Source organism: Ornithorhynchus anatinus, chromosome 20 (assembly GCF_004115215.2).
Source record: "Ornithorhynchus anatinus isolate Pmale09 chromosome 20, mOrnAna1.pri.v4, whole genome shotgun sequence".
NCBI lineage: Eukaryota > Metazoa > Chordata > Mammalia > Monotremata > Ornithorhynchidae > Ornithorhynchus > Ornithorhynchus anatinus.
Genome location: NC_041747.1, coordinates 1,556,877 through 1,581,437, shown reverse-complemented (window position 1 = coordinate 1,581,437; position 24,561 = coordinate 1,556,877). Strand labels below are relative to the sequence as shown.

General features: G+C 54.5%; 1 protein-coding gene across 3 annotated transcripts in view; it reads left to right on the top strand.

Moving 5' to 3' along the window:
- ATP8A2 (ATPase phospholipid transporting 8A2) overlaps positions 1-24,561 on the top strand; it is a 301,962-nt gene that overhangs the window by 234,973 nt on the left and 42,428 nt on the right. For all 3 annotated transcript variants that reach the window (XM_029048279.1, XM_029048280.2, XM_029048281.1), the window contains 6 exons: positions 545-619; positions 3,705-3,827; positions 6,139-6,217; positions 14,071-14,132; positions 14,472-14,528; positions 16,912-17,019. In XM_029048279.1, coding sequence (XP_028904112.1) covers positions 545-619; positions 3,705-3,827; positions 6,139-6,217; positions 14,071-14,132; positions 14,472-14,528; positions 16,912-17,019 — 504 coding nt within the window. The remainder of the gene's footprint in view (positions 1-544; positions 620-3,704; positions 3,828-6,138; positions 6,218-14,070; positions 14,133-14,471; positions 14,529-16,911; positions 17,020-24,561) is intronic.

Here is a 24,561-nt window from a genome sequence, read left to right as displayed (position 1 = left end):
GGGACAACCTGATTCCCCTGTGTCTACGCCAGCGCTTAGAACAGTGCTCGGCACGTAGGAAGCGCTTAACAAATACCAACGTTATCATTATTATTATTATTACTCAAAATGCGTCTTCTCCGGAAGGATCCGCTGCTTTTGAGAAGCAGCGTGGCTTCGTGGAAAGAGCCCGGGCTTGGGAGTCAGAGGTCATGAGTTCGAATCCCGGCTCTGCCACTTGTCAGCTGTGTGACTGTGGGCGAGTCACTTGACTTCTCTGTGCCTCAGTTACCTCATCTGGAAAATGGGGATTACCTGTGAGCCTCACGCGGGACGGCCTGATGACCCCGTATCTACCCCAGCGCTTAGAACGGTGCTCTGCACATAGAAAGCGCCTAACAAATACCGACATTATCGTCCACGGTCCCGGGGCTCGGTGAGCCTGGGACTCACCGAGCGGCAGAGCCCAGCCGGTGGTCCCCGTTCGCCCCTTCGGTCCGTCGGTGGACGGAGACTTTCGGGTCCGGTCCGGTGGAATGCCTCATGCCGCTTTCTTCTCTTCCAGCTCTGGTTTGCCTTCGTCAATGGATTTTCTGGGCAGATCCTGTTTGAACGCTGGTGCATCGGCCTGTACAACGTGGTGAGCGTTCTCGGCCGCGGCCCGCGAGCGGGCAGGGCGTCGCTGGCATTCCTTCATCGTTTACGTCTGGCCGCTGTAGCCGAGTCAGTCGTCTGTAGACGTAGCGGGCGGTACAGATGCATTTTGGGGGGCTCTGTGGCCACCACATCCTGCAGAAGCCCAAGCACACACGTGTGGCTTCCATCACCGCCGGGAGCTCTCTAGAATCCCAGGAAGTACCGTTCCCCCCGCCCCCCCCAACGCGCATAGATGATGAGCTTCTTCCTTTTTATTCTTTTCAATCGAACTCATACTTGCCCTTCAGCTGAGTAAGCGCGTCACATTGGACAGATGGATTCTCAGATGCCCAGACGTTCCTGCTTTGGGATTATAATAATGTTGGTATTTGTTAAGCGCTTACTATGTGCAGAGCACTGTTCTAAGCGCTGGGGGAGAGACAGGATAATCGAGGTTGTCCCACGTGAGGCTCACAGGTAATCCCCCTTTTACAGATGAGGGAACTGAGGCCCGGAGGAGTGAAGTGACAGCGGCAGGGTCGGGATTCGAACCCACGACCTCTGACTCCCAGGCCCGGGCTCTTCCAACTGAGCCACGGATTATGAAATCCTAGCGGCGGTAATAATAATAATAATGGCATCTGCTAAGCGCTGCTCTAAGGTAATCAGGTTGTCCAACGTGGAGCTCGCGGTCTTAATCTCCGTTTTCTAGATGAGGGAACTGAGGCACAGAGAAGCTAAGCGGCCCGCCCAAGGGTCGCACAGCGGACAGGTGGCGGAGCCCGGATTAGAACCCACATCTCCTGACTCCCACGCCTGTGGTCTTTCCGCTGCGCTCTCTGCGGGGCGGGCAGCGACCGATAACCGGCGTGGGGGGAAGAGGAGGGGCGGGGAGAGCTGCCCGGGCCCAACTCTTTGGGGAACTGAGCCCGAGCTGCCCGGTCAGACGGTGAGGAGTGATCACTCTGCCCCTTCTCCCCTGAGGCCGTCCTAGCTGCCGCCTCTGCCCTCTGGGAGACGGGGCCGCGCCGGGGAGGACGAGGCGTGTGCCCGGGCCCTAGCTCTTCCAGCCGGTCACCGACGGGTTCTCCGTCTCCGTCGGAGCTTGGGGAGGTGATGCAGATGGCAACGCTCGCCCTCCGCCCAGCACAGACCCTCCCCCTAAAGCCGTCCCTCTGTCCGGGAAAGTCGGAGGCCTTCGGGAGGGGTTTGTAACCTGAGAGAGGTTCACCCCCCCCGCGGACCTCATTTAGGGCTCCGTGGCCCCACTTGGGAGAAGAGCCAGGCGAATTCAGCGCGGCTCAGTGGAAAGAGCCCGGGCTTCGGAGTCGGGGGACGTGGGTTCGACTCCCGGCCCTGCCGCTCGTCAGCTGTGTGACTGTGGGCGGGTCACGTCACTTCCCTGGGCCTCAGTCACCTCGCCTGTAAGATGGGGATTGACCGTGAGCCTCACGTGGGACGACCCGATGACCCTGTATCTCCCCCAGCGCGTAGAACGGTGTTCTGCACGGAGTAAGCGCCTAACCAATACCAACGTTATTGAATTCGACTGGAACGGCGGGGCCCAGTGGAAAGAGCGGGAGGCTGGAATCAGGAGGCCCGAGTTCTAGTCCCAGCTCTGCCCCGACCTGCCGCCGTGTGACCTCGGACGAGTCGCCCAGCCTCTCCGTGGCCCGGCTTCCTCGGCTGTAAAATGAGGATGGTGGTGATCCTCCCCTCCCTCCTGGGAGGCTGAGAGGAGATCACCGATGCGAAAGCGCTTCGGCGAATGAAGCCCCGTGCGAGTTCAAGGTGGCGTTGTCGTTCGGGGGATTCCGAAGGAGGCCGATGCATGCAGGCCGGAGGCGGGACGCGTCCGGGCGGCCGCCTTGTAGGCGGGCCCTCGTTTGGGCGGAGGGGCTCCGTTTCGGGTCGGGCTGCCCCCCCCCCACCGAGCCTCGACCCTCAGCGCCCTAGGGTGCGGCGGCCCGGGCGAGCAGTGGTGGGCGAGGGTGGGGAACGGGGGCGCGCTCTCCGCCCACCCTCTCCCCACAAGACGCTTGGCGGTCCCAGAACGGACCCTGCCCCGAAGCTGCAGCACCCGGGGCCCTTGGCGGTTTTTCGGCCGTGCCCTTTTGGCCCGGAGGGAGAATGAGCCCTTTCTTAACCCCCGTCGCCCGCCACGTCCGGTTGCCTCGCCCTCTGAGCAACGGATTAGATTGAACAAGCGGTCGCTTCTTTCCCTGGCACGGAGAGCCGGCCTCCGGATACCGCGTGTGGGCTCCCAGCTCCCTGGGTGGCCCGCGGGCCGCACGCTGTCGATTGCGGGGACCGCAGTGTATGTGCGTGGCTGCATGCATCCCTGTCCGCGGGGGGGTGGGCGTGGATCCGGAGAACGGGATCCGGCTCGCACCCTCCCCCCCGTCTTGGGAGGGGACGGGAGGCAGTCTGCGCCCGTGGGACTCCCCTAAGCGGCGCAGACAGTGCCTCCGCGTCCCTGGGGACCCCAAAAGGATGAAGTCGAGCTGGAGAGGAGAGGCTTACGGCAGCCGCCGTTCCCGGGCCAGTCACGTGTCCCGCTTGCTCTTACGCGGTGATCGCGGCGCTTTTCAGAGGCCGGGCCGCCCTCGGTCCCGCAGGCTGCTCCTGCGTAGTTGGGCGGGTGATAGAACCCTGCCTTGGGGACTCCGCTGAGAAACGCGTTCTTGGGTCTGGGCCCGACTGAGCCGCTCCATTCCAGGAAACCCACCAACCTCGCTCGGATCAGCCGGCCTCCGCGGGCACCGGGAGAGGGGCCGCGGCTCCTCTGGCTGGGCTCCCCCGGCGACGGCGGCCCGCTGCCGCCGATGCCCGGAGGGAGCCGCGGCCTCTCTCCCGGTGCCCGCGGAGGTGGGCCGATCCGGGTGATGCCCGTTCGGCCGCTCCGCCGATGCACGCGCGGAAGCCGGTGAAGGGAGCGGAAGACGAAGCGACCCCCGCTTCCCTCCCTGTTAGGCCGAGGCGCCGAGAGAGCCGCGGGGCGCGAGCCCTCCTTCCCGTGGGGCCTGGTGGAACCGAGCCCTTCTGTGCAGGTCCGAACGGTCCTCACGGGCCGTTTGTTCTCTTGGTAGATTTTCACCGCCTTGCCCCCCTTCACCCTGGGGATCTTCGAGCGGACCTGCACGCAGGAGAGCATGCTCCGGTTTCCTCAGCTCTACAAGATCACGCAGAATGCCGATGGCTTCAACACCAAGGTGAGGATTCCCAGGGTTTGGATTGCGGCCTGCCTCTCGAAGCCAAGCCCCCCGCACCTCTCTTCCGGCTCCGCTTTTCCCGCCGGGGCTCGGGATGAGGCTCTGGGAGGCGGTGGGAAAAAAGCCCCCCGTCCCGGCGGGGAGGGGTCACGGTCTCTCCTGAGCTCCCGCTGGGTGCAGCGGTGCGTCCCACTGAGCACGTGGGAAAGCCCGACAGAAGCTTCAAGTGGATGCGTCCCCTGCCCCCCCCCCAGGGAGCTCAGGCTGGAATGGGGGAGATTCCGAGAACGGTTTCCTGCCGTTGGAAGAATTAAAGATGTCCGGATGACAGCCACGTACACACGGGCGCCGAGGCCGGCGGGGCACCCCTGCGGGTGGGGGCAGGATCGCTTTCTTGGGGAGTCGCTCTCAAGCGCTGAGCACAGTGCTCTACGCACAGTAAGCACTCACTAAATACGACTGATGGATCACGAAGGCAGCAGCCACTCCTCTAGTGGGGAAGGTGTCCCAAGAGCAACTTGAAGCCAAGTTGGCAAGGAGCCGAGAGAGAGAATATAGCCCGGGCCGGGGGCCCGCCCGGGTTTGCCTTCGGGCTGCACCGGCCCCTGCTCGGGGGTAGGGGTGAGCCCGAGGACCATAATAAGGTAGGGTCAGACCCCGGACTGGAATGCCACCCGGGCAGACAAGCATCCAGACAACTGGAAGCTCGTGAGTGGAACGGGATGGGAATTGGAAAGGGCCTGGGAACTGCCGTGGGGAAGAGCACGGCGTGGGCCCTCTCAGGGGGGAGAAGCCAGGGTGCTCAGAGTCTAGCCTCGCTCACCGGTCTGCCAAGGGGAAGTGTCTGCCCCTGTAAGTTGACTGTCCTCTCTGGCTGCCGCGGAGGAGAGACGGAGGAGGACATCTGGAAAACTTGCCGGAAAATGATCTCCGACTTCTTGAAATACCTCGTTTTCCTGCCTTCGGAATCTCTGCCTGCCCAGGCGGTGTCCGGGTCGGCCGCTGGGATCCTAGGGGAGCCAGCGTCTGCCCGTTCAGCTTGGGATGGGCAACTTCTACAGAGCTTTCAAACTCTGTTACCTTCTCTCTCCCTTTCTCTGGTTTCCCTTCTCCAGTGCAGTCTGGAGAACTTGTAATAGAGCAGTTTTTTTTCCTTACTTTCCGCGTGCCTTTGCATCAGGTGCCACACAAGCGCTCGCGCTCTCTCTCTCTCTCTCTCTCTCTGTCCCCCACTCCCCACCCCCATACCCATCACCACCCCTCGGGTTCCTGGACCGTAAAGAGCGAATGTGGTCACGTTCGCGAGGAGAAGCTACGACAGTGGGTACAGAAGTGTCCCGTTACTTATTGCCTCACACGTTGCCCGGCGTCACCAGGATTTCCCTGATGGGGAAATGGCGTCGTTATCCTTTCCTTTATTACTCTGAGGGATTTAATGCTTTTTCTCTTTAAGTCGTGCGCTTTCTAAAACAGGAATTAGTGGAGAGTGAACTTGAAAAGGCTCAGCCACGCTGCCTGGATAAAGACCTTGCTGTTTAGTTACTTATCTCCGCGCCCACAGAGTTTTCCTCCCTCTGGTTTTTGTCAGCCGGGTCCATCTCAGTCCACTGGCTCTCCCAACGCTCCTGTCTCCAGTCGGGCACCTCCCACCCAGCGGCATCTCACCGGCTCCGGCTCCCCGATTAGGCCACCGTTTATTATACCGGCGGCCGCGCCGGTCGCCAACGGATGGATGGTTGAGTAGCGGCGTGGCCTACTGGCCGATTGTCGTCAGGCCCGTCCGCCAAGCGAAAGGACTGAACTGCCCGGCCAGGTTTCTGAAGACCGGTTGGAGTCTCTTCAGTCGGGATGTGAACCTCCCAGCAAAGTCTTCGTGATAGAATTCTGCGCCCGGAAAGCTGTCCCCCCCTCCCCCAACTCCTTCAGGCGGAGAACTGGGATTTCCTTTTGGAGAAGTTAGTGCTTTTCCCCCAGCTGGTTTTGAGTTTTGGATGTCCTCCCCGAACAGTTCCGAGGAAAGCCGATCCCATCTCCTTTTCCACACTTGGCTTTTGTTATGCCCCGGGCCCTTCAGCGGTGTATATTTTTCAGAAACCCTTTCACCGAAGCCGCGTTCTCCCGTGGCGGTGCGGAAATCTATACGGAGAGGTGAGGGAGGAAATACATTTTAGAACATTTTCAAGAATAATATTCCAGCTCTGGAGCCTCGGGACCCGCTGCCAGGAGACTTCACAATGAGGCATCTGTTGAGAGGAGACGGAGGTCAAGGGTTTCTGGCCGCCTCTGACAACCTTGGTTTGTTTTCTCGTAGGTTTTCTGGGGTCACTGCATCAACGCCTTGATCCACTCCATCATCCTCTTCTGGTTCCCACTGAAAGTGCTGGAGCACGGTAACTAATGGCTTCATTATTTCCCGGGGCAGCGAGGCGCGGGCCGGCCTTACTGGGGCCAAAGGGTTGTCTGGGAATTTGGGTCTGTTTACGCAGTACCGGGGTCACGGCAGGCTCTAGGGAAAGCGAGGCAGCCCGGGCCGCCCGGTGCCCTGCCCCAGATGTCTGCCAGCTCTGACTCGGGGGGGCTGCTTTGAGTTCGGGAGCCTCCAGGCCGAGCCTCCGGGGAAGGCCGGACTCGGGAAGCTTGGTGGGAGGGCTCAGTCCCGACGAGGAGCTCGGCCGGCCTCGACGGCGAGCTTGCCGGCTCCGGCTGGATGGCGAGCGCTTTGGTTTTCGTTAAGGCTCGCGAGACCCTTCCAGGGTGTCTTGGAAATGAGGAGCCGTTGATTCCTAAGCTGGGTCGGTCCGGTGTCTCCGGGACCGAAAGATGAGCGTTCCAAAAGGGTTACACGTTGGGATGGAAGGGCCCCCGGGGTTGGGGGTGGGGAGGTGGGCCAAAGGGGGTATTGTTTGACCTCCCCCAGACGTGTTTTAAGATCGTGTCCTCTTAAAGGGACAGAGACCTTCAGTCTGAGGTATGAAACAGTATCACCCGAGTATCCTATTCAACCCCTTCTAATAGTTATAATCCCCCTGGGAAAAATTATTCGAAAGCTTGACGAGACAAGGCTCTGATTGTCCGAGAGACAGAGGAATATAAAGTTTCCATCCTTCTTTGTGTTTCTCTGTGAAAGCTTTTTCACCCAGAGATGTTTCATTCTCCTTGCACCGCTTTTTAACCCCTTCGATGCCCAAGGAGGCCGCAGACACACGCCCCACTCCTTCATTCTCTCCTCTGACGTTTGTCATCGTTACCCCAATCCTGCTTTAGCCCGTAGGGTCCCCACGCTTTCAAGGACTCAGGACGCATGGGCTCTGGAACATCGGGAATGAGTTGTTCCTAAGGAAGCGAGGCTGTTTGGACTCTCCCCCTGGAGCTTGAATTCCGCCTGCGATCGGTTTCGTGACCGGGTGTGCGGGCGCTCGCCCGCGGTTGTCGGGGTGGCTTTGGACAGGAGCTCTCCCCATCACCTCTCTTCTAGTAGGGATGGTATATTCTCTCGCCGGTGGGATTCGGGCATTTAGGAAAATCACATTTCCTCTTTCAGCTCCAACCCCTCGACCGGTTTGCCAGCACACCCCTTCCTGGGATCCGGGAGGGTAGCGGGAGTGGAAGTCGGTCTGGGGGACCCTGGCCAGAGGCCAAGCGGATCGGCGGGCGTCGGCCTGGGCGGGCAGCTCCAGACTGAGGCCTGGAGCCTCCTTCCCGCTCACCCTGGAATGTGGTTGCTGGCAGAAGACGACGAAATCCGTCTCGACTAGAAGGCAAGTTCAACTTTCTGCTGATGAAGCTTCAGAAAAAATCGCTCTGAGCAAGAACGAAGGTTTGCCAGCAGAAACAGGTTTTCTGCTTTAGAGAGCTCCCCGCGTTCCCACAGCCCTGGCTTTAAAGGAGCGAGAGCACACGGGAACCGATGGAAGCGTGGCAGCGGGCCCTGTGTCCTGGAGAACTCTTATTAGCGAAGACATTCGGGCATTTAGATAAGGGGAACCAGAAGTCCCGTTTCTCCCTTTCGAAACCTCATGAAATAGCCTTTCGTCCTCAGCAGCACTTGAACCCTCAGCTGGCAGCGTTAAGCTCCACGCCCTCCACCGCCATCATCAGTGGTATTGTTTGCGCGCCTTTTGAGCGTGAAGCACCTACTAAGCATCCGGGGAAGTATCTTGGCTCAGTGGAAAGAGCGCGGGCTCGGGCGTCAGAGGTCATGGGCTCGAATCCCGGCTCCGCCGCTTGTCAGCTGGGTGACTTCGGGCAAGTCACTTCACTTCCCAGTGCCTCAGTCACCTCATCTGTAAAACGGGGATTAAAACTGTGAGCCCCACGGGGGACAACCTGATCACCTTGTATCCCCCAGCGCTTAGAACGGTGCTTCGCACATAGTAAGCGCTTAACAGATACCACCATTATTATCGCAGAAGGTCTCGGTCCTCAAGGAATTCGTCATCGCGTGGGCCGAAAGCGGGGGCGAGAGTGGAGAAGAGGAAGGGTAGTGGGAAGGGAGCAGAGGACAGAACAAGCCTCTGCCTAGAAGTAGCAAGGTGAGGGAAGCTCACCGTGGCCAGGAAATGAGCCTACCGTTCCGTTACGCCGTACTTTCCCAAGCACTTAGAGTGGTCTGCGCACGGTAAGCTCTGAATAAATACCGTTGCTCCGTCGTAGCGCGTGAAGTTGATGGGGTTCTGTGAGCTTACGTTTCCCCCCCCCCCCCCCCCCCGGCCTTTTGGCATTTCACCGGAAGTCTCGTCGGAAGCCTAGTTAGCCCTAGCCACCCGACTCCTGACGTAGACGAGGTTTCCAAACTCCGGGGCGCCTCGAGGGAAAGAACCGACGCTTCGTTTGGTAACCGAAGGACACCTCTGTGTCACCTCCCTTTCTCCCTCAACACGTCTCCACCCGCACCTTTTCCGTGGACCCCCGCGGGCCCCGCCTCGCCATTTGGAATGATAGTCTGGTGCGCTGCGGGACCGAGCCGGGATGTGGTTAGCGAAGTTGTGATGGGTCAGGGTTGAGGTGCTTCAGACTCTGTGTATGGCTAAGTGTCAGGTTATATCATGTCTGAGCCTTTCCAGTTGTACATCATGACTTTACTCTTAACTTTTCTGCTTAGGAAATTCACTTACAACATTTTTCAGGCTCCCAGCAAGAAAGATTTGATTTCCTCTCAACTGCAGCCAACTCTCGATTCTCTCCAACTCTTGATTATCTGTTCTAATGGGGGTTGCGATGAGCTTGAGTCAATCCACAGATAATACTAAAATCTCGTTTTAACCCTCGATTCCAACCTCTGACCAGACCGCTAGTAAAATGGGGAAAGTGACAGATTTGTGTTCCCTCTTCCTGGACTCCCATCTGCTTGAGAGGGTCTGAAGAACAATAAACAGAACTCGAGGCAAGGAGCGGAGGAGGAGAAAGGAATTAGACAATCCACGAGCTGGATTTTAGGTCTGCGATGAAGAAGTATCCTTTTTTCCAAGGTTTAGAGAAAATAGGTTAACTAATCTTAAAGATCTGAACCTGGACCTCTTAAAAACCGAAACCAGTGACTTTACCCATTTCTGCAGGATCGCCCCTCAGACTCTTTTGACGCGATTCTAGAAAGATAGGTTCTGAATTTCAGCTCACTCGCCCTGCTTTTAGAAATAGATACCTCTCTGAGCCGAGTGAGTAATTCTCGAAAGATTTCACTAGTTCTTAGTGAACACCGAGGAATGACTTAATGCTTTTTAATTGCCCCTTAATAACATTTTTGTTAATGCCATAAAACTAGCACCTTAGAATATTTGGAAATAAGTTACACAATCATTTTATTTTCTTTAATTAAAAAAAATCCATTAACTGAGTATATACAGTGCACTCTTTTACCCACATATTACCGAGGGTCCCTTGGCACCTGCTTGAAAGAGAGCGTGATGGGCTTCAGAGGGCGGTGCCTAGGTGGTCCTGCTGCTTCCTCCTCTGAGGCTGGGAGATTGGCAGTTCTCTGAGTGACCGGGCCCCAGAATGAGCCCTCGAAGGGCTGGACGTGGGAGCCGGCCCCTCCCTCTAATGGGTTCCGCACCTGGATCTCCCGAGGACGGGACCGTCGGTGAACCCGCCTCGAGCCCCGGGGCATTCCGAGGCCCGCGCTTCAGGGTGGGTGAGCATCTGCGGCCTTTGTGGACGTCCCGCAGACGCAGCTCCTGAGCTCTGGTTCCGGGGATCACAGTGCATCCGTCGGGGATCCCCCCCCCCCCCAGGGTGAGCCCCGGCCCACCCACCGGCATCCACTGGCGTGGATGGTCCGGATGGCGCGTAACGAACGTCCGTCCCCCGAGCCACATTCGCGCGACGAACTTGCCCCCTCCCAAGCAGACCTTATAAAAGAGTCCCCATCAGGAAGTGAAACTCACTGATTGGAATATTGCTTATTTCCTGGGGTGGGCCCGCCACCCCTGGGAGAGTTGGGAAAAGACAGTGATGGGGAAAGGAACCCCAGGGCTGGGATAATCCACAGATCTGGCGGTGGCCCCGGGGCCGACTTCCCTCTCGGGCTAAGGAAGAAATCGGGGACTGGGAAGGAGGACAGGAAAGGAAATCGGAGGATTTCCCAGCAAAGGGACCAGTTGGTGAGCAACGGCTGGTTATCTCCATAGGTGGCATTTAGCTCAGTTGTGACTGGGGAGCAAGAAAAGAAGCTCCCAAACCTGCTTTGGGGTAGAAATCCCCAGCTGGCCAGCACTGGCAAGAACATTTTCTCTGCGGTGGGGATTGCTTGTGGGGCACGGCTGGTATTTACGATGGATCTCCTGGGTGCGGAGTGCTGTGCTGACTGCTTGGGAGGATGCAGCGGAGTCAAGACCCTGCCTCGGCCCTCGAGGTGATGAGTTTCCAGAGAGTTGTAGATATTAGGATTGGTGTTGAGTTATTTTCTGAATTGAAAATAAAAGCATGAATTTTTGTCAGTATCAGGTTTGCAATTTCCAAACTCTACATGTATTCTGAATGCAAGAATTGTTTTTAAGAGCCAGCAGTGCCCGAGATGAGCAGTATACTTAGTGGGCTGCTAGAAACTAGAGTTCGAAAGGACCTTATCCTTTTCTTCTGCCGGTGCCCCGTGAGTGCCCACAATCCCTGCGTCGGAACACCAAAGTTTGAGCGTCTCAAGGGGTGGTGGAAGACTCTCCTCAAGGTAGTAGATTTCCATTGGGGAGAAATTTTTCTGGGTGGTTACCCCACAATTATCCTTAGATTTATGACTTTGTACCGCAGCCAAGTAAGGATCTCTTCTGTTTCCCTTGTGTGTGGATCCTCTGAGGAAGTGTGGACTGTTATCATGTCCCACACACTCAGTCTTCTCTCAGTGTAAACTTTTTCCTTTGTCTCCACAAGGCCGACCCTCCCGCCGTGTAACCATCCTGCATTCTCTTTCTCTGAACTTCCTCCAGCTCATCTTTCTCTCTCCAGTAATGAGGTGCTCCAAACTAACTAAACTCCGGGGAAGGGGCACGGCCTCTCTGATTTGTAGAGTAAGTTTGATTCTGTACACCCGGCGATGGTTTTAGAAATGTTGGAGCAAAAATCCATGTCGTCCCTGTCTTCCACAGGTCTCCCTCCCACTTTAAATGTTTGGATTTTGCACTGTGAAGGGGGCTCATTTGGCTGTTTCAGGCATAGGTTTTTGAGTTCTTACCAGCACTTTATTTTTTCCAACCCTAGCAAGCAGTGCCATTTTGCTTTACAAACACCTCCCGAATTAGTATCAGTTTTGCATTTCCATATCACCAGTTCGATCAGGTGTCCAAACAAACTCCAGATACCGTACCGCTGGCAGGGTTAGGACACTCTTATTGGTGAGACTGTAAACCACGCGAGGCTTATAACTGATCAGTGCTTCACCTCCATCGTTGCTAATCATCGTACAGCCTGAGCTATCTCCCTTTGCCGGGCTTTTCTGGCCCGCTGTCTCCTATCTGACCCCGAGTCTCCATTCGGAGAGAGCCACCCTATTCCCCGTTGCAGTCCTCCGGCCGGTTCTTACCCTGGCTCTGTCGCGGACGGAGCCCGGGCCTGGGAGTCCGAGGGTCATGGGTTCTGATCCTGTCTCTGCCACTTGTCTGCTCTGTGGCCTTGGGCAAGTCGCTTCATTTCTCCGCGCCTCAGTTACCTCATCTGAAAAATGGGGATTGAGACTGTGAGCCCCACAGGGGACGGGGACTGTGTACCCACCAGCGTTTAGTATAGTGTGTGGTGCCTAGTGAGCACTTAATAAATACCGTAATTGTTGTTGTTGTCATGACCACACTTTGCACTCTGATTTTAGAATGTCTCCTCGTCTCACCTTGAATAGGTGCCCTCCCATTCCAGCTCCCTGTCCCAGTGGTCATCCATTTTCCATACGTGGACTCCTGCAGCCTTACCCTCAGGAGGGTCACCTAGGAATCACCGACGGTCTTTTGCGTGCTATTTCCCAGGCACACGTCTCTCACATTCGCAGATGTAGTATGTGTACAGATACGGTGATATAGGTATGTGCTTGTACGTACGCGTCGGTCGTCTCCTCTGGTTGGAATCTTTACATCTGATGACATGGGCGCTCTCTATTTTGTAATTTTGAATGGCTCTGTTGAGGCTGTTGACCCTGCAAAGGGCTGTAAATTAAGACATAAAAGCCGAGTGACAGTTGGGCTGAAGGGAACACGAAAGGTGTAAGGTTGTCACTGCTTGTTCCGGTTCAGTGGTGGTTCTGATGCTCAGCAGCTTAAGGAAGTGCTCCTTCCCTCCAGTCCTTGGTCCACATCTTTCTTTGACTCTCTTTTGCCCTTTTCCTCTCATTCCAGCCTCCGAGCCCTCACCCTGTGTAATTATTCAGCAGGAGGAGATCATCCTGATTCTTCTCAGGAAAAAAAAAATCCTTTGACTATAAAAAAAAACAAACAAAAAACAAACCAAGCTTAACGCCAAAAGATTGCCGTCTTAGTCGCCAAAGCCGGGCAAACGCCAATTGGAGGGCCACCCCAGAACAATTGCAGCTCTCGTCGATCTTGCTTGGGGACAGGAAGAGACGGGTCTGGGGACCTTCTCTCGCAGTGAGAGAGAAGAGCAGCTGCTGTTCTCATCAAGGCCTGGTGAACGTGCGGGCCTGGAGGGATCGATCGATCCGTCGGTCAGTATTGATTGAGCGACCAGTTTGTGCGGAGCACTGTTTTGAGCGCGCGCGAGAGTAAGAAAAAGTTGGAAGACTCCCCCCTGCCCTCGCGGTGGTCGGACTCGCAACGGGAGACTGCATTAGCGGGAAGTCTGGATTCAGCGAGCGAGAGAAGGTGAAGAAGGGTTCATCTAAGAACCATTCTTCATAGGTCTGGGCGATGAACGACCCGAGGCCCGGGCTTTCTGCAACAGCCTTTGTGTTACTGGGGTTGGATTATGTAATTCCGAAGGAATCTCTCATTAGTTATCGTGGCAGATCGTAGCAGTCATTCTGGAAAGGAGTCGGACAACACATCTTTAAGATCCCACTTTAGCTAGTACCCTCTCGGAGGACTTTTGGCATGCCCTCCGTTCAGATGCTTGTGGAAACATGCAGAGTGAGCCGTAGGCTCAAGAATCCTTCGAGCCAGACGTCATCAATTCACTTGGTCTGCCCAGTGCTGTCAGGCTCCTCCATGGGAACCTCGAACCAATTCAGCCGGCATTCGCAGCGAACGAGCGGGCTGCTGGAAAGCTGCCCAAGTTGGCGCTTTCCAGAGACAGATTTCCCGGGACCTATGCTTTCCGGTTGCAGAAAGGGGGTGTCCGAATTCCAGTCGACGACTCGATTAGTGATGGCTTCGAGTCTGCCCGCGCGCGTGCGCAGGCGCACCGCAGATCGATCCATCACTTCCCCTCTTTATCCTGCTTCGTTTGGCGGCCAGTTGGCCGGCACTAAATTGTAAACATTCGGAAATGTCAAAAGAGGAAGTCCCTGTGGTGTCTGCACAAACAGGGGAGGCACTGAGATTATCCCAAGTGGCGTGGTGGTGACAAAGCCCTGATTTTTTGATGCATTTTAATGGTAGGTCTGGCTGGCGTTTCTCTCTGGATAAAAGAAGATTCTCTTGTCCAGATTTTGGAGTCTCTGTGTTTGAACCTACGATCACTATTCCATTTGTTTTCAATTTTCAAAATTGTTGAGGGGGGAGGAAGTCTTGAAATAGAATAAAGCACTTAATTAGGGGGAAAAAAACCACGGACATAAGAGCTACTGAAGGTAATGGAGAATTTTGTTTTCCAGATTCGGTGTTTACAAGTGGCCACGTGACCGACTATCTATTCGTCGGAAACATCGTGTACACGGTAAGTTCCCTGGGGCGAGGACCACACCTGTAGCTCCTAGGCCGGGTCGGGCGGGTGCCCTGGCTGCTTCTCGGCCCGCGTTCTTTAGGAGGATAATGAAATAAAGTGCCTCTTTGTGATCTGCAAAACGATTTGGTTTTCAGCCCAAGGGTCAGCTTTGTCTAGGAAAGGAAGGCCCCAGCAGAGTTTTAGAGGTCCACAGAAGAGTCCAACCCCAGAATTCCAACCTCCAAACACCAGCTAGGTCCCTCCGTTCCGCACACTTGACGGGTAGAGAAAAGAGACCCCAGAGGTAAAAACAGACAGCAGACGAACACTCCTTCCCTTTTCTTCCCTCAGTACGTCGTGGTCACGGTGTGTCTGAAAGCTGGCCTGGAGACAACAGCCTGGACAAAAGTAAGTGTCCCTCTCCAGTTTTGATTTCCCTCTCCGGTTCTCCTCCTTGCATGGTTTCCCTTTGCCTGTGCAAAAGGAAGAGAAAAATATAGTTAATCTAGTTTGGCATTTGACAGGTCCAAGACGTGGTTGGCCCTCGATCAGCGTATCTTCCCAAGGGAAGCATCATTTCTGTTCACCCCGGGCCCAGGCTTAGAGAGAGATGCTTCTTGAAGCCTCTCTTGGGGCCGAGGGAGCGTGGGGTGGCCCGTCTCTCTGGGCCAACTGAAGAAATGGGTCATTGCCCACCGAGGGGTTCCAGCAAAGTTGAAATTACAGGGGAAACAGCCCGGCTGCGTGTGTTAGTGTCCCAGCGGTGGGTCAGCCTACGGAACAGTCTGGACGCAGCCCTCTCCCTGAGGCAAAAAGTGCCCTCTTGGCAAACATCGTGTGGGCAGTGATGGGTCTGGGCTACTTCGCAGGCAGCTGCTTGCCATAGAACATCGAATAGATTGTGCCTTCCCCCCAGCCACTTCTAAATGCCCCACTGCAAACCGCCTTCAAGGGGTAAGGATAAGCAAAACACTGGCTTTTTTTTTTTTTTTAATGGTATTTTCTAAAGTATACTATGTGCCAGGCACAGTATTAAGTGCTGGGCTAATCAGGTTGGACACAGTCCCTGTCCCACAGAGTCTTAATCCCCATTTTGCAGATGAGGTAACCGAGGCACAAAAGTGAATTGGCTTGCCCAAGGTCTCACAGCTGACAAGTGGCAGAGCCGGAATTAGAGTCAGGTCGTTCGACTCTCAGGCCAGTGCTCTTTCCACAAATCCATGCTGCTTCTGTCTTTCCCCAACTATCTCTGTTCGCAAGCTCAGGTCCTTGTACGTTTTTGCAACTGGTTGGCCCAACGGGGGCATTCAGACAGCGAGAAACCTCTCCTCCGTCCATTCTCCTCTTTCAGGAAAAAGCAGTAGAGTCTCCTGGGTTGCCCTCGTTGTCTGGACTCAAGCCCCACCGACGGCCCCAGTCGTTCGACATCTCCCTCTGGCCAAGGGAGGCCCGTAATTAGAGAGCCTCCAACCGTTTTCCCTGGAAATTTTAGATCGAGGAGACGACCTTTGTTCCCTCCTTGGAATATTCATGGCAGAGGGAGGGGAGATTTTCAAAGTATGAGAGGAAGTAAGAGAGAAAAATCTGGGAGGAAATAATAAAGATTTCCCCCAACCGGCAGAACGCCGTGCGGGGTTGACCCCGTGACCCACCGGTGCCAAACACTTATTATTTCAGCTGCGTGGGAATCGATAAGTGAAGGGGTCTTCGCGGCATTTGAGAAGTATTAAGTTCTCAGCCTCGTGCTGATCCTCCGCTCCGTCATCAGGTGGATTGGTTACACGGCGCTCGTCCTCAGGAGACCAGTACCCTCTGCTCTCTAGGTTCGGGAATGGGAAAGGAGCGGAGGGAACACGGGGTTTTAAGTGTCCCGAAGAATCGTCCTCAACGCGCGGCTCGCGTCCAAATCCCGACGACAGCTGAAAAGCCAAGGGCCCAACGAGGTGTCCCGTCTCCCGCTGAGCCTCTCCCCTCCCGCCCCCGGCCTCGACTGCCCCTCTCCGCCTCTCGGGAGCAGATCCGGGGGCGTGAGGGAATCCAGACCTCTACACCAGAGGCCCAGACGAGCTCGGGTGTAGTTCTCTGCTCTCACCCTCCCTTCCCTGCAGCTCCACAGCAAACGCTTGCTGTGTGCAGCGCACTGTGCTGAGCACTAGAACTGAAGCCAAATAATGAGGGTGCCATTCAGCCGTGTTCAGCCAGACCTTCTATCTGAGCAGTTCGGCCTGGTGCTGGACCACGTGACTTCTCCGCTACGAGGGGCAACCCCTCCGTAGCACAGTTCTGTGTAAATGCGGGCTCTAGCGGATGTCGCGCTACCCTTCCGCCTCAGCGTTATTCGGTCTTTCGAATGCCCTGATGCTGGAGGGGAACACCTCCCCCCGGTCAGTAGCTTAGTGTGTCCATTTCCCACCTGGTTCCCGTCCTCCTTTCGGCCAGGGATTTCAGTCTCCTCTTCCTCTCCCCAACCTTCTCCTAGAACTGCTCTGTAAAATGGGGATTCGATAGCTGTTCTCCCTCTCACTTAAAAACTGAACCCCGAGTGGGCCGGGCACCGTGGCCAACCCGATGATTATCCAGTATATACCATAGTGCTTCGTACGGGGCTTGGCACATAGTAAGTCCTTAACAGATACAGTCATCTTTACGATTCTCACCTCTGGTGATGTCAGGAAGCCTCTCAAAGTCTCGGAGACGGGAGGAGTCGAGGGTGTTGCGGAAACGAAGCCGTGAAGCTTCCTCTCCCCGAGGGGAAAGGCTCCACCGTCTGTCTGGTTTTCTTTTCCTCCAGTTCAGCCATCTGGCGGTGTGGGGGAGCATGCTGCTGTGGCTGGTGTTCTTTGGGGTCTACTCAACCTTCTGGCCCGTCATCCCCATCGCCCCGGATATGGTCGGACAGGTGAGTCCGGCCATTCGCCCACCGTCACGGGCGAGGGCCCGGCGCAATAGCTGTTTTCCCTATTGAGCCAAGGGGACCGAGCTAAGGTGACCCGGATGACAACACTGCTGCCCTTCTGCACTCTGAGCTCGTTGTGGGCGGGGAACGCCTCTGCCAGCTCGGTCATATCGTGCTCTCCCAAGTGCTTAGAACAGTGATCTGCCCGCAGTAAGCACTCGGCAAATACCCCCTGATGGAGTGGCTACCATCAGTGGTCAGGAGGGGAAAAATTAAGCGGAGAAAAGCTGAGGAGACAAAATTTAGTGGGACCCCAAAGGTTTGGCGACGGCAACAGGCACCTACGGAGAGGTTACGGACGCTTCTGAAGCATCACGGCAGCGTTTGCTCGCGCGTTTCAGAAATTTGGCGTTACGGAAAGAGAAAATTCATGGCTCTGAGGCCGGTTAACATCTGGTCCGACGCACAACCCAAAGTCCCAGAGCGGAGCAATAGCATGAGCTTTTCCTGAATTCTTTCTAGAAATGTTTTTCTACTTAAGCCATGTTATTTTATCCTTTTTGGGTTTCCCGAATTAATGAGGTTTTGAGATATCACCTTAATATCTCGCTGAGGGTAAAACGATACTCTAGAAGGAGTCTCATGGAGAGCCCAGGTTACCCTGAGTGACTGAGTGAAATCACTTTTGCAATGAAATATTGGGTTAACTGGATCTCTGCATCAGTAATCTGCCATCAAAGGCATTAAAGAGATGTTTATCCTTCCCTTCCCTCTAAGGGAGACTAACCCTTGGGAATACGGCTGGATTGATTTAGGAGAACACCAGAATGCCCCATTTCTTTCACTACCAAAGTGATTTTGAAAAATGTCCCTCTGTTCCCACCCTTTCTCAAGACTTTAGTTGACTGATTGATTCTCATTGTGGGGAATTGCAGGGAAATGGAAAAACCCAGCGTTTTGGTTGCCTCTGAAAATGCTGAGACGCTCCCTCTGCGGGAGAGAGTGAGGTGGTTTTTGTGTGCGCGTGCTGCACGCACAAGCATCTGGGTAAACCTGGCGTTGTGCTCCAGGTCGTCTCGATGGGTAGGAGGGCTGCCGGTCAAGTGAACTGGGGTGGAGGTCAGCTCGAGGCAGTCAAACAGTATCGCTTCTCTTGAAGACTCTCTTGCACATTCCTTCTCTCCCTTGCCTGCCTTCCTGTGGGTCTGGACAGCTGCGGTGTACTTTGGAGGTGGGGAGTGTGCTGGGAAGGCATGCCAGGTTGAGCGTGTGCGTCCTGCAAAATTAATTCACTCTTTCGGGCTGCAGAACTGAGCTGGAGACTTTCGAGCTCCACCACGTCTCCCCGGGATGCCTGGGGACCGGACCCACGAACCCTGTGGTTCCGCACGGGGGCCTTTCCGAGTGGACCTTCCGGGCGACCGTCCTCTGAGGAGATGGGTGGTTTCTGCTGGGGCGGACTGACCGTTCGGACTAAATATTTCCTTGTCCGTATTTTTAGAATCTTTCTCACAGAAGGAAACGTTCATTTTTCCTTGAGGGAAGGAGGGGCTGCTGCAGGAGAATTAAAGAGCTGTACGGGGCTGGCAAGGGGACTGTAGCTCTTCTAAAGCACCTCGGAGTGCAGAACAAGAATCAAGCAGAGGAGGCAGTGGATGAGATTTTAAACCGAGATGTCATCCCCCTCACCTTGTCTTCTAGAAATGAACAGCATTTGGAAGAGATGTTTTGGAAGGGAGGGAAGCAGGGCCTGAAGGAATTTTAGAAAGCTGTTGTAGCTGATGGTCTTTGGTTATCGCGGAACACAGGACTGGCCCCGGGAAGCTGTTGGCCTGGGTTCGATGCTGTCCCCGGGAACAGGCTATCATAAGGGGAAAAACCTGGTCCTTCTAAAGCCCGGAGCAGTGAGGCAACGCCCAGCAACAATCGCCAGCGGCCCCAAGAGCTTCCCAGAAGCGGAGGGCGAGGTTTCTGGGTCGGCTGTGGGCAAAGGAAACTTCATTGGAACAAAGAGCCAGAAAAGGGGCTCTGTTTCAGCTTCATGTAAAATCCCACATCTCAAGATTATGTCCTGCCAGAGTTTGGTTGAAGCTAAAGAGGAACTTTAACTCTTGAGAGGGAGAGGGTTTTTTTTTTTTTCGCTTTGCAGATTTCAAAAGCAGATTTCAAACCTTCTCACACTTGATCCTTGACATTTCCGGGGTTCCCTCCCCGCTGGCATCCTTCGTGCTCCACCAACCTCCCTACGATGCTTGTCTGCCTGTGCCTGAGCTCTTCCCTGTGGAAAGCGGGGCCAGAAAGCTTCAGAAACGATGTATTTCCTTCAGTCTGTTCGTCTAGGAGGGGCATTCAGAGGTTGCCAATGGTCCCGTCCCAGAGGGGCGACTGACTTTAGGAATATGCCATTAAACCCCAAGACAGTACCTCGTGCACATGGAAAAAGCTTCTCACCAACTTCCTCAGTATTCCTTGAAAGTTCTTTTCATTGCTACAAAAAAAACAACCCTCCATCAAAGTGCCCAAGTCGCCAGCTCCCTCCGAGTTGGGGTGTGGCTCTCTGCCGGTCTCGGGCGGGAGATGGACACTTGTGTGTTGAAAATGGTGGTCTTAAGTTTTTGATGTTGCCATTCTGCAGTGTTAAAAGACTTTCACATCCAAAAGTGGGTGTGGAAGAAGAGTGAGTGGTTTTCTGCCTCTGTCAAAGCAGTGTGTTTTGTCGTAGCCATCTCCCTCAGACAGAGCTAAGTTTCCCCATGATATCCTGGAGAGCCTCGGTTATGGCTTCCCCCATCGCTGTTAACACTTCGGGCCTCGGTTATTTTAGTCATGCCACGGACCTTGATCCACCCAAGCCCAGAGAACAGAGGATGTCGGTACCTGCTCGGGCGATGGCAGCCAAGTTCCGAGGAGAGAGTGATGGTGACGGGCGGAGGAAGGGGCTGAAAGTAGGGGTGGCCGGTGGTCAACTGAGGTGCGGCAGCCCGATAGCCTCGCTCCAAATGTCAACCCAGGTCTTGAATGTTGGGTCAGTCACAGGTACTGCAGGGGATCCTGGGCTTGAAGATGGTGTCCTGGAGCAGGTGAAGATGAGGTGTGTGTTAAGTGTTACGAACGGATAGATGGCCAAGGTGTCACGGCCTCGGTGGAGATGAGCAGAGTAAAAGAAGGTGTGGGGAGCTTTGAGCCTGGGAGGCTCCCCTTCATGTTATTGGCTCTTTGAAGCCTAAAGTGAATCTCAGTCAATCAATAAAACATATTTATCGAGCTTACTGTGTGCGGGGCACTGTACGGAGCTCTTGCGAGAGCGCAACGCAGCAATATTACCAGACACATTCCCTGCCCACAACGCAAGTTTACAGTCTGGAGGGGGAAACCTGTAATCTCAATTAGTCTTTCTGGCTGTCTTCTCATTCCAACAGATCACATTAAAGTCATGCCCACGTCGTCTCCCACTAATGTCAAGGTGATTCCCTGACCTTCCTAATATGCTTTATTTTTCCAGACAGAATCCTGATTTTATCATCTTTTTTAACAAGGGCAAACTGAGAGCACATCTCCTATCACAACTTTTCTTCTCATGTCCTAAACGTCCTATCTCTAGGTGCCTTCTCCTTCACTGGTTGGGTTTCCTAGAGTGCTGGGTGTCTAGTTCGGACTTTCCAATAACTCACAAGAGATCCTCGAGGGGGTGGCGTGGGGATTGAATAACCCTGATTGTTCTGCTTTTATTCTCCCTCAAATGCCTTATTCCATGACCACTGAGAGTTCCCCATGTCGGCTGCTCTCCTTCCTCCCCAGCTGCTCCTGTCATCTCGCTTCGGCTCTACCTAAGACAGAGTGGTTCTTCTATCCATTGCAGTCATAACCAATTTTACCAAGGGTGGGAAACTACTTTCAGTCAGTCAATAGTACTTATTCAGTGCTTACTGTGTACAGAACCACGTATTAAGCACCCGAGGGAATAAAATACAATCCAGTTGAAGACGTGATCGCTGCCCCCGAGGAGTTTACGATCTAGTGCGGGGGACCGACATTAAATTACCAATAGGAAATTGGCAGAGTATAAAGAGCTGTACGTAAGCGCCGAGGGGCTGGGGTGAGTTGAGTATCCAGGTGCTTAGGGGTACAGACCAAAGTGCGTAGACAGCGCAGTGGGGAAAGCGAATAGGGTGGAGAATTGAGAGGTTAGTCAGGGAAAGTTCCTTGGAAGTGATATAAGTTTAGTAGGGTTTTGAAGGTGGGGGAGAGTGGTGGTCTGTAAGAGTCGACCCTTACCACAGTTTTGTGACAGATGATTATAATTTCCATTTTCACTACAGGGTCATTCATCCTTATCTGTGTCTCCTGAACCCCTTTCTAATCTCTACGACAGTCTGGTCGGCAGAGTTCTTTCCCACTAATGGTAGGAGTGGAGGGATGGGCCGCTGGACATACTTAACGTATTTTTATGATTTTGTTTGAAGCCCAGTTCATCCAGTCTACGTGTTGACATTTCTTATTCCAGTTGCTAATTGGTCCCTAATGAAGGAATTTGGTGTTCCCAAACAGCAGCTTTGACTGGCTTAATTCTGGATCAATTGACTAAAATTCTGCTGGGCAAGTTTTCACAGCTTCATCTTCTGCCCGGTGTGGTGTGTTTCCCTTCGGCGGCCCGACAGCTGGAAGCACCAGGCTGACTGCGGCTCTCTTCCGGGGCTGCCTTTTAAGTGCAGGTGTGATTTTTGGTTTGGTTTGGTTTGAGCTCTGCTTTTTCCCCTAATTTGACAGGTGTGCTTTCACCGGGGAAGGCCGCTAGACGTTATGTCACTTCCTCTCCTAGAGTTTTCCGAGGGGGCAGGAGAAGACAGCCCAGCCTAGAGCAGAGATGGTCTCTCCCAGACAGAACCTTAGGCAGCTGCTCTTAGGACTGTGCCGATCACCTCACCCGTTGGCCTTCAGACACGCTTTGCCGTTTTCTAAGCAGTTATTTCCGGGCCATTTTTCTGTCACCAAGCGCTTGGAATGAACGGTTCGGCAACAGATAGCGAAAAATCCCTGCCCATCCTGACCAGAGGTGGTCACCACCTTTCTGCTGTATGATCCCTTTCCCCTCCAAGTCTCCCCCCGGCCCCCCCAAACACACACACACACACACCTCGTCTTCTGTGGGTCAGCCCCTATCTGCCTACTCCACTCCGCTCTTAGCCACTCAGTTTTTCCGTGGCGGATTTAATAGCAGACTCACCCTAATTTAGATCGTGAGCCCCATGTGGGAAGGGGACTGTCATGCCCGATTAATTTGCACCTACTCCAGTGTTTAAAACAGAGCTTGCCCCACAGTAATAATAATAACAATGACGTTGGTATTTGTTAAGCGCTTACTATGTGCAGAGCCCTGTTCTAAGCGCTGGGGACGTACAGGGTCATCGGGTCGTCCCACGTGAGGCTCGCCATCTTCATCCTCATTTGACAGATGAGGGAACTGAGACACGGAGAAGTGAAGTGACTCGCCCACAGTCACACAGCTGACAAGTGGCGGAGCTGGGATTCGAACCCGGGACCTCTGACTCCCAAGCCCGGGCTCTTTCCACTGAGCCACGCTGCTGTCCCTGGGAGGGGAGAGAGCACTAACTAGTGCCTCTCTGCCCAGTTTGTTCTTCGAGCAGCCGCGCCAGTCAGTCACCCTGGATGATGATAATATTGGTATCTGTTAAGCGCTTACTATGTGCCGGGCACTGTTCCGATCAGGTTGTCCCACGTGGGGCTCACAGTCTTAATCCCCATTTTACAGATGAGGCAGCTGTGGCACCGAGAAGTCGAGTGGCTGGCCCAAAGTCACACAGCTGACAAGTGGCAGAGCCGGGATTAGAACCCGCGACCTCTGAGTCCTAAAACCGGGCTCTTTCCCCTAAGCCACGCTGTTTCCTTGATAACGGCGGTCTCCAAGATGTCGCCTGTCTCTTCCGCCTTAGCCAGCCGGGGCCCACGGTTTGTGTCCGCCCTCTCCCCTCCCCTCCTGACTTTCACTCCCCCTTTGTGTCTTTTCACTCCTCGTCCCCACCCCACAGTGATTCCTTCTCTCATTTTAGCTTCTGTATTTCCAGGAGCGCTCAGGGCTGCTTACAGGTTGTCGCGACTGATTCTGGGTGGATCTGTTTGTTCTGCAGTACTCCTTAAGCGCTTATTAGCTGCCAGGAACTGTAAACTGTGAACTTCAAGCTCACCTCCTCCGAGAGGCCTTCCCGGGCTGAGCTCCCCTTTTCCCTCTGCTCCCTCTACCCCCCCGCCCCCACCTCTCCTCAGCTAAGCCCTCTTTTCCCCCCTTTCCCTCTGCTCCTCCCCACTCCTCTCCCATCCCTTCAGCACTGTACTCGTCCGCTCAACTGTATATATTTTCATTACCCTATTTATTTTGTTGATGAGTTTCATATCACCTTGATTCTGTTTGCTATTGTTTTAATGAGATGTTCATCCCCTTGATCGTATTTATTGCCATTGTTCTTGTCTGTCCGTCTCCCCCGATTTAGACCGTGAGCCCGTCAGAGGGCAGGGACTGTCTCTATCTGTTACCGATTTGTACATCCCAAGCGCTTAGTACAGTGCTCTGCACATAGTAAACGCTCAATACATACTATTGAATGAATGAAAGAGTGAACTGTACTAAACAAGCAAGTCAGATTGACCGTAGTCCCCCATGGGGCTCACAGTCTTAATCCCCATTTTACAGATGAGGTGACCGAAGCCCAAAGGAGGTAGGTGACTTTTCCAAGGACCTGCAGCAGGCCAGTGGGAGAGCCGGGATTAGAACCCAGGTCCTGGAGGAGTCTGCGATCGTGATCGATCGCGCTGCGCGTGCCGGTGGGGACGTTTCAGGCTGTTCCTCGTGGTGTCCGTCAACTCAGATTTCTGCCTGCCTTATGAAAGTTCACCGGCCACGTTGGTTCTGTTTGTTTTGATAATTGCGCCCAGTGATCACAGGGCGCGCTTGATGTGGCTTTGGAATGTTTTCTTTCCCTCGGCATATTAGACTGGGCGGGTGAGAGGCTCGTTTTCAAACTGTTCGGTCAGGTGTGCCTTCGCGGCTGGGATCTGTGAGTGAATTGCTTAGTTACGTCCCCGATGGATGGCAGCCACGGCTCTGTCAGCCATCTTGGGTCCGTATAAATGTCATCTTGTGGAAGGAGCACGTATACCAAATTAATAATGTCGGTATTTGTTAAGCGCTTACTATGTGCAGAGCACTATTCTAGGCGCTGGGGGAGATACAGGATAATCAGGTTGTCCCACGTGAGGCTCACAGTTAATCCCCATTTTCCAGATGAGGTGACTGAGGCCCAGAGAAGTGAAGTGACTCGCCCACAGTCACCCAGCTGACAAGGGGCAGAGCCGGGACTCGAACCCAGGACCTCTGACTCCCAAGCCCAGGCTCTTTCCGCTGAGCCACGCCGCTTCCCAGTTGATTCAGTGGCTTCGGGCTCCTCTCCTGTACGCATCAAAAAGGCGCCAGGAAAGGTTTCCCTGGAGAAATCCACATGCCTTCATCCTCATGACACCACCGCCCCCCGC